The following is a 9,987-nucleotide window of genomic DNA, read 5'->3' as shown; positions in this document are numbered from 1 at the left end:
TTTAGGCTTAGTTGTTTTTGGTTTGGGCTATCCCTTTGGTGAGCTGCTGTGTTTTTATTCTAAATTCAGCTCATTATGTTATTTGGAATGGCTTGTTAGCTTATAATGCAAGTCCTGGTTCTTCTCCCCCTCTCTGTTGCCCGTTCGGTTCCTCCGCCTGGCTCCTGTCCCATGGCTGGCTGTTTCGGTTCCCTGTGGTTGCCCGTTCCTCTCCCCCGTGTGGTCCCTTCGGCTGCTGCTCTTGGAGCCGCCTGCTGGCCTTTTGTTTCCCCCTTTCTTGATTGGTTCGGCTGGAGTTATTTGGGGTTGTTTGGCTTCCTCTTTTTACCTATATGTGTGTTGATTTGTAAGAAAAAAAAAGAGAGAGATTATGTGAGTATTTTTGGAACAAAACATGAGGGTTTTTCTTGGGAAAGCTTGCGAGCTATGTCCCCCTTTCTCTTCTCCTATCTATGACTTCGTCTCGGGCTTCTTATCTAATTTTTCTATCCGCAAGTTAACACCCAATTTGTATCTTTCTTCTTAAGCGATATAAAAGCAGTTTTAGGTGTTTTATGATATAAGTTTGTATGCTTCGTCTTTATAATATGAAAGTTAAGTTATGTTTTGTTTAAGTGTTATTTTTTTGTCTGTTTATGGTATTTTCTTATCTTCAATGATAGACAGTTGTTTTTAGGCAATCAAGATACTCTATGTGAATTTTTGATTGTATCAACTAGAGTTCAAATTCAAATTTAGGAGCCAAAGGAGGGGGCGGCAAGGGCTAGGAGGTCATTTGGCTTCTTGTTGTAATTGTATGCCTTAAATATGAAAGGGGAGATTAGGGTTAGGGTGATGCATGATTATTGTTTCTCTTGGAGCTCTCTTTGATTTCTTGGTGATGTAAACTAGAAAATAGCACAAACTAAAAAAGAAACTTGCAACAAGATAACAATACTTTTAGTTTAGAGATGAAAGATACAATTGGAAGGGTAACTTGTGGAGAGAAGAAGTAGATAGAAATCCGAGACGAATTAGAAGAAGAAGAGAAGAAGAAGACAATAGCTTGCAAGCTATTACAAAACCCTCAGGTTTTATTTTCAAAAATCAGTCCATATCTCCTACATATCCAATAGAAAAATAACCCCTATAAATAGAAAAAAGAAATCAATAGTCACCCAAAGCAGCTGCCCTAATCAACCAATCCAAACAGAGGAAATAAACCCAGGAAAAATGGCACGACCAACCCAAGAACTTAACGGACAACCAACCCAACAGTCAGCCAGAATCGGATTAGCCAGGAGTCCTACAGACACCAAGAAAAGAGCACAACATGCTCAAGAACTGAGCAGCCAGGTGCTAAAAAAGCTAGCCCCCAATCAGCCATAACACCCCAAACACCAAACAACCAATGAAACATGGGCCAAGACCATTTAGCTAATTTCAGCCTACTAACAAATGCCCATTAATCTAAATTTTGATTGCATCAATTCTCCCCTGGGATAGAGTTCTCATCTCCTGATGAGTTCTAATATGAACTTCCCTTACGCGTCGAATGAGCCTTATCTAACTCCCGAATTAAAGTTGCGTACTTTCTTTGGATTTTTTTTCTTTCTTGCTTAAACTAGGCTTGAAGAATTCGCTTTCTCTTCTCGTATTTTTCTGTACACAAGCTCATTCTCACCTAAATTTTATATAATTAATTTTGGATCGGATTGGTAGAACTACCTTGGGACAGAACCCAGCGGCTTGTTGGAATTCTTTCTTCAAGATTTGTTGGACGATTTTCACCATCAACAGATTCAATGCCTTCTAGATGAGGTTCCATTATGATTGCTTTTATTATTATTATTATTTTATAAAGAAAAAGACTCCCACACTAACCAAGGGCTCTGATACCAAATTGATATAATTTAGAAAATATCACAAACTAAAAAAGAAACTTGCAACAAGATAACGTTACTTTTAGTTTAGAGATGAAAGATACAATTGGAAGGGTAACTTGTGGAGAGAAGAAGTAGATAGAAATCTGAGATGAATTAGAAGAACAAGAGAAGGAGAAGACAATAGCTCGTAAGCTATTACAAAACCCTCTGGTTTTATTTCCAAAAATCAGTCCATATCTCCTGCATGTCCAGTAGAAAATAACCCTATAAATAGGAAAAAGAAACCAATAGTCACCCAAAGAAGCCGCCCAAATTAGCCAACCAAAACAGAGGGAATAAACCCAAGAAAAAAGGCACGGCCAGCCCAAGAACCGAATGGACAAGCAACCCAACAGCTAGCCATAATCAGAACAGCCAGGAGCCCAACAGACACCAAGGAAAGAGCACGACATGCTCAAGAACCGAGCAGCCAAGTGCTAAAAAAGCTAGCCCCTTTTCAGCCATAACACCCCAATCACCAAACATCCAAAGAAATACGGGCCATGCCCATTTAGCTAATTTCAGCCTACTAACAAATGCCCATTAATCTAAATTTTGATTGCATCACTTGGGCTCTAAACTCATCGTCTAGAGATTGGAAGAGAACGATCCTCCTCTCGAATTGAGGATCAATTGTATCTTTGCTTTATGCTTGTCATGATTTGATTCCTATAATATAATTTACTGTTTTGGATTGTTTTCATCGCAATTATTGCGTATTTCTCACTGTTTTTACCAATTATTGTTAGGTTTGCTTGTGAGTTCAAGTATTTCCCATTAGGGCTACTAGCGAACTCAAGTATTTCCTATCAAATTGGTATCAGAGTAAGTCCTTGGACCGCCGGGGGCTGATTTTTCTGAAATTTCAGCAGTGAAATTCCATTCGGAGGAAGAAAACCTTGTTGATTTTTTGAGCAAAAATCAGAATTTTTGATGGCGGCTAAGAAGGTAGATGCGTTGGAAGAATGTTTTTAAGGAGAGATGAGCCAAATAAAATCCACGGTGGAAGATTGAATCTCCTCCGTAGAAGATAAGGTTTCATCCGTGGAAGACAAGGTTTCATCCTTGGAAAACAAAGTTTCCGATCTTCATTTGATGGTGAGGAAGTTATTGGAAAATAAAATCCAAACGATGGCATTTGAGGCAAAGGGACCAACATGAAGAACTATGAATTCTGATTTTTATAGGTGGGAAAATGATGAAGAAATCATTGAGAAGAAAACCTTGTTCTGTGGATAAGCAATGCACTATAAAATTGCCTTCAATGGAAAATTTATAGTTGAATTTATCCATGATGTGGTTCGCTAAGATATGTTATGTAGTTCTAGGGAATCCTTATTTGTGCGATAGAGATACTGTTAATTATAGGAGAGAGCAAAGCATATCTTTCCAAAAGCAAGGAAAATATATTAGTGCACATAGCTGTTTTACTAAAGGAGTTCATGTGGTTCTATAAGAAGGTAAGTGTGAGCCACAACTACCAACACTATAACTCCATTTAGCGGCATCTTTTAAGTGCTAAGCAAAATGAGGAGCTAATTATGCCACCTTCTTACCTGCCCAAGCAGGACCGTAAGAAGAGTTGTATTTTAAGCACCTCAAACATTCTAAAGCTGTTATCTTATTTGAGAACCCTCATATTTTAACATTAACTGATTACCCATTTAAATTGCTAATTTGCATGAAATTCAACGCTCCCTTGAGATTTTGTATTTGGTTCTTGATTTCTTAGCTTTTCAACTAATAGGAAAATCATAGACTATATGTTGAGTTGTATCCCTGCATTCACAGGTATTATTCTTATGTTTTTTTTTCATTAAACTTTTTGTCATAGTTTACCTTGTTCACTCCAATTTTGGAAGACTAATGATTTTCTTACGTTTTTTTAAAAAAAGCTGTCAGCCTCCATGATATGTCTATTTTACTTTTTTAGTTATGATAGTAAGCTTTTGGAGAATCTTATTGGTATGTTTTTTAATTTTATTGAACATTCCTTCTCTATGGTATACTTCTAGTTTATCACCTTGAAAACTTGTATGCTTTTCTTCATTTTCTTTCATTTATCCTGTTCTATTGCCTTGTTGTTCGTCGCATGTGTTAAGTTGTGGACTTTAGGAACTGGAATGCCATTCATGATGAAGATTTTATAGTCATTGCTTATGTGCCTAATATTTTTGGGGTTATAATAATGTAATGCTTATTTTAGTTGATATATTTTTATATATGCTACTATTGTGCTTGAGTGCAGAAGTTGACATTTGATGGGACAATTTGAATTTGAATTCAAACATACTTTAAAGCTAATTATTACATCACAGAAATCATTACTTTTAAATTTGAATATGACACATAACGTAAATTAGTTTAGAACTAACTATTTTAATTAATACTTAACTATCATATCATGCATGCCATTATTTTTAAATTTGAATTTAAATTGAAACCCACAACTATTTTATTTTAAACACTTGACTCCTAAATCGTGTTTAACAACTAGTTTTGCGAGCGAGCGCGCACACACACACTATATATATATGTTCAACTTTTAATCACTTAAACTCTAGTGGTGACTTTTAGTGCAACCCATAATTTAAATTTATTATTATTAGTTTTTTCATCTTTTACAACATAGGGATATTGAATAGTGTACTACACAATTTATATTTCCTCCTTGCTAGAAACTATTTTGTCAAAGCATCTATGCCTTCTTAGATTAGGTTGTTTTAACCCATTGTTTCAATGTTTATGCCTTGGACTTGTCTATAGACATTATTATTAGACTTCCTTTCCACGATAAATAATTGTACCTAATTGAAGAATTTTTCAAGTTTGTATTTGATTTTGATGTCTATACGAGTTTTTTGTTTTACTAAGAGTATATCAGAGTCAAATCTCTATATTTATCACTTCTAGATGAGATCGTTGCTGCTTCCTTCAGGCAACTTTGCCATTAATTTTCTGAAATTTTATTCATAGTTCGTGCTTCTCACGTCTGGTATATTGTGACTTTTACTCTCCGAGTTAGAGAACATTGCAGCTAGGAGATTTGATAGGAACGCTTATTTTTGAATTCAATGTCTTTTGTACTTCATAGCCCTTTTGTTGTTTTTATGGTTATATTAGACATTTGTTGTTGAGTTGGTCAGCTTGTCATAGAGAATCCTGCTCTATAATATGATTTCTTAGGACAAGTCAATTATGTCATGATTAGTGGAAAAGTAAAAATTATTTGCAATGGATGTGAATTCCTTTGATTCCATGTGTAAAGCTTGAAAAGAACCAGATGGACTCGCATCTTGCCATTTTAATTATTTGATATAGCATATGGAGGTGGCCCTATTACCAGGTCAAAGTCAAGAGCATATGAAACACAAGCTATAAAGGAGCCATAATGATTTACATCATTTCATATTATTTTTTAATGTATTTTATATTTATGGATTGTTTGTGTATAAAGACTTAGAATTGTGTGGACATTATGTGTTAAATGGCTATTTTTGTCTAAAAGATCTAGGGAGAGTGGAATTAAGTGGTTAAGAAGTGATGTGGTCGAACAAGCAAATGACTAGAGAGGGTGATATTAAGGGTGTAAACGAGTTGAGTTGAGTTGAGTCAAGTAGTCGGCTTATCGAGTTGAGCTAGTTTAATTTCCACTGAGCTCGGGCACGAACTCGACACTTTGAAAAGGAATTCAAGCTCGAACTCGGCTTGGTTGCTTTAGCTTGACTCGTTTATTGAGCTCAATTTCTTCATTATAAATTATAAATGTCATTTTTAAAGAATTTTACTTACAATTTATAGAAAATATATTGTCAACCGATACATTAACTATTCATTTTAAATAAAGTAATTAAATATGAAATTAAAACTTAAGTAAATGTAAAATTGCAATATATTTCTTGATTTTAAATTATAAATGTCATTTTTTTAAAAAGAATTTTACTTACAATTTATTGATAAAGTATATTTTCAACTAATACATTTTTCTTTAAATGACATAATTAAATATGAATTAAAACTTAAATAAATATAAAATTGCTATGCATTACTCTTGCTTATCAAATTACACTTAAAATAAAACATAAATAAAGTAAATGAATCTCAAATTAAAAAAACTAGAGCAAAAAAAAACATAAATTTCACTATTTTAGTATATCATCACACTATTTCAGAAAATCTAACTGAAAATATTAAAATATTTAAGAAAATTTCATAATAAAGCAAAAATAAATAAATAAATCTTAAAAGGCTTCAAGCTCTCATCTCTGATATTTCATAGTCTTCATAATATTTTCTCTTTAGCATCATCGAACATTAAATTGAACATGAAAATTATGATCAACAAATTATATAAGAATATAATTGAATAAAAAACAAGCAATATGCGCAGGCCAATAAGTTTGTGCTACAATAACAACAATAACATCAACCCTTTATCCCACCATATGTGATCGGCTACTTGAATCCTTTTTCTCTATTGTGCCCTGTTAAAAGTTAAATTCTCATTTAAATCTAATAAAGAAAGGTTATTTCTAATATTTTTTAACTAAGTCTTTTTAGGTCTACCTCTACCTTTTTTAACATAAGTCAAATCTAATACATCTACTTTCCTAACCGGGTCATTGGAAGGCCGTCATTTTATATGACCAAACCATCTAAGGCGACACTCTCCAATCTTTTTCCACTGGAGCTACTCCAACCTATTCACTTATATACTCATTTTGTATCCTTTCTATAAAAATAAAACTTTTAAGGAGTTTAATGTTGGAGATAACATGTCAATAAGAATCCTGCTTGAGAATTATCCTTTCAGTGTAATTTAGAAAGTTATAGGTTAGGTTATGTGGGACATTTGAGATTATTAGGAAATTTGACACATGCATATGCTATTGAATTGTCAAAAGATATGTTTATCGGCCCAATTTTTAATGTGAAAGATCTTATATGATATAAAGCAGTTATCCAATTTCCAAATATACAAAAACCTCTTTTTCAGGAACACCTGACCATTCTCTGTAGGAGCCAAATTGACACTCATCTTTTGAAGTGGACCGCATCATCACATATGAAGAGGATCAGTGGTGATCATAGGATCCTAGTGAGATGGATACTTGGCTGACCAATGAGGATTTGGAGAAGCTAGCTCCAAACCTGTCAGCTAACTACTTAGATATTTAACCCTTTAGAGAAAAATTCTTTAGGGTCTAATGGAAATAATGTAGCACATGGAGGTGACCCTATCACCAAATCAAGGGCAAAAGCATATAAAGCTCCAGTTATGAAGGAGCTATAATGATTTATATCATTTCATTTTTTTTTCATGTTTAAAAATTGTATGTGTATAATGACTTAGAATTATGTGGACTTTAAGTGTCAAATAGCTATTTTATGTGTAAAAGTGCTTGGGAGTGTGGAGTTAAGTGGCTAGAGAGTAATGTGGCCAGCCAAGCAATTGGCTAGAGAGTGGTGGCATAACCAAACTGAGGGAGGGAGTAGTTATGGTGATTGCTAGCTAGCTCAATTAAGAGACCAATCTCTCTCTCCTCTCCTTTCCCTCTTTGTTTTTGAATTTAAATGAAGGGATGTGTCTCTTCATATATGTTTTACTTGTATAAAACATTCTAAGACTTAAATGAAGTGATTATTATTGTGCTTACACATTTTGGAGTTAATTCCAAAGGGCTAGAATACTTGATGGCCAACCATTCCAAGGAGATTGGGTAATCTTCTTGGCTTATTGTGGTAAATAGTTTTTAATTTTCTGCACTTAATTATTACAACAATTTGTATAAAATGTTCTAAGACTTAAATGAATTGATTATTGTTTGTGCATACACATTTTGGATTGAATTCTAAAGGGCTAGAATGTTTGATGGCCAGCCATTCCAAGAAGATTGGGTAATCTTCTTGGTTTTTTTTACTGTGGTGCGTTGTTTTTAATTTTATGCATTTTATTTTTACAATAAGTTTCTATCATTTTGTTCAAGTGTGTGTAATCCATCATAAAAAATTTTAAATTTTAATTCTCTCTCTTATTCCAAGTCTAATCCTACCTACTAGACTTTGCCAAGATATCTTACTTTATTAGATTAGTTTTGTTCCTTTTTTATGTTTGACCAACCAATACTTAATAAAATTCCACCAAATTCTCCAGATCATTAGTTCACATCTCATATTACAATAATCCTAAATTTATTTAAGGTAGTTCTAGTTAAATTCCTAGATAATCAGTTTTCAAGTCTGTTTATTATTTCTATCCTGTTTTTTTCTTTTCAGTCACATATAAATTCCCCAAAAAAGACTAAAGCTATAAAAAAATCTCTAAACTTTCATATCACATCTAAGGCATTTCTTTGACCATTTGTAATTAGAATGATTGATTTTTACTGATTCTTCACGAAATCATAACCAAATCCTTTTGGCCGCCGGAAACCGCCGCCGGAGCCGCCGCCGAAGAACCCGTCGCCGCTCCTACCCGCGCCTCACGCCCCTTGGTTCCGCTCGGTTCGTGCGAATGGGGGAGAAGGAGGGCTCGGTTTGGCCTAATAGGGAGAAATGGGAAAAGCCAAAAGACCCTTATGCCCTCACTTAAGTAATTCCGGCATTTTAAAAGCTTAGGGGTAGTTTGGGTATTACTTAACTTCCAACAATTATATCTCCTAATTTAAGCGAGATTACATATAAGTCCTTTATACCAAATCGATCGAAATTTCGCGCTCTATTTTATAAAATTATTTGCGTCGAAATCCGACAACTTCGAATTTTTCACTTAAAGTACGTCGCGGCGCTTTGAAAAGCGTGCGAAGTCTGAAATGGCTTTTGCTGGTTTTACAATGCCTGCCAAACCTTCCAAAAATAAATTTGACAACATCACCTTGAAATCAAGCCCAAATTTTTAGATTTGAACATCTATGGAGGGAGAATCAATTGGTAAAAGTTAGATTTTCATTTTCTAGATAGGTTACAGAGCTTGTAACTTACCTCCAAATTTCATCCAACTTAAAAATAATTCCACTATAAAAATTAATCTTAACTATTCTAATTATATTAGAATAGTGCCCCGTATTCACCAATTGATCACATTAATGATCTTAAGGTCCCACCATGCAACCCCCATCATCATTCTTTATCTTTCATTTTGTTTCAATTAATTTTGTCAACTCTTTTTCCTTTACTATTTGGTGATGGTTTGGTAATATTATTTCTACATAAGACATCCATCTTGATCAATAAATCCTTTCACATCGTTTTCCTGCATTGCAATGTTTCTGTAATTTCTATCTGGGACCAACTATATTACTGATTTTATATAAGAAATAGAAATTTTTTAGCATATGACGTAGTTTTTTTCTTTTTTTGGCAGGGGTTGCTTCATATGGACTTCAATCTTACTTTCTCTTCAGATCAAAGGAGCAACCAAGTACAGAACAGTCCTTTTTCCCACTAAAACATATGTTCTTAACAACATTTGTAATTGCAGATGATGTCAATTTTTTTAAACTGCTTTTGTATTTGAGTTTGTCTACCATATTCTTCATGCATATGCTTTTATCACATTTAACTCATGTTTTTTTTTTCATTTTTTTGAAAAACACGTCTCATTGGTGAATTCGCAAAAACCTTCTTTATTTTTTGTATGCATAGGATATCAATAATGCCTATAATGCTAAGTTCTCTCTTTTCTGTATAAATGTATGGGTAACTGTAATCCATTATCAAAAACTACTTTTTAAGTTTGTCAGGATACTGTTTGCAGTGAAACCAATACCTGTTAGCCTGACTATGGCTCCATCCAGGGTACCTGAAAATTGGGCCATGGCACCATGGGCACCAAAGTCTTCACCAAAAATTCCACCAAGAGGTAGTGGTATTTGATCTATTTTCACTGGTGATTTCTCTGTTTCATAGTTTCTATTTGAAAATTTAACACGTTTCAGGAAAAGCTGAAAGGCATGCCCGTGCAAAGAAACATCATAAAGTTTCACCATCCCCATATTCTCCTCCAAAAGGTAAAATTCCATTTGATTTGGCCATATCGAAGGCTTATTAACTTGTGTTGCCAATCTAGTACTTTTTATTTGCA

The 9,987-nt window shown here is 34.0% G+C and overlaps 1 protein-coding gene across 2 annotated transcripts in view; it reads left to right on the top strand.

Annotated features, from left to right (window-relative positions):
• LOC110099523 (receptor-like serine/threonine-protein kinase ALE2) overlaps nt 1-9,987 on the top strand; it is a 33,224-nt gene that overhangs the window by 2,701 nt on the left and 20,536 nt on the right. Inside the window, exons 2-4 of one of the 2 annotated variants that reach the window (XM_020826708.2) lie at nt 9,268-9,324; nt 9,661-9,765; nt 9,848-9,913. In XM_020826708.2, coding sequence (XP_020682367.1) covers nt 9,268-9,324; nt 9,661-9,765; nt 9,848-9,913 — 228 coding nt within the window. Of the gene's footprint in view, nt 1-9,267; nt 9,325-9,660; nt 9,766-9,841; nt 9,914-9,987 lie in introns of both variants that reach the window. The other variant, XM_020826707.2, reaches the window with a different exon arrangement.

This window comes from Dendrobium catenatum, unplaced genomic scaffold (assembly GCF_001605985.2).
Source record: "Dendrobium catenatum unplaced genomic scaffold, ASM160598v2 fragScaff_scaffold_1637, whole genome shotgun sequence".
In the NCBI taxonomy this organism is placed as follows: Eukaryota; Viridiplantae; Streptophyta; class Magnoliopsida; order Asparagales; family Orchidaceae; genus Dendrobium; species Dendrobium catenatum.
Note: the sequence above shows the minus strand (reverse complement) of the source record. Positions and strands in the feature narration are given on the sequence as shown.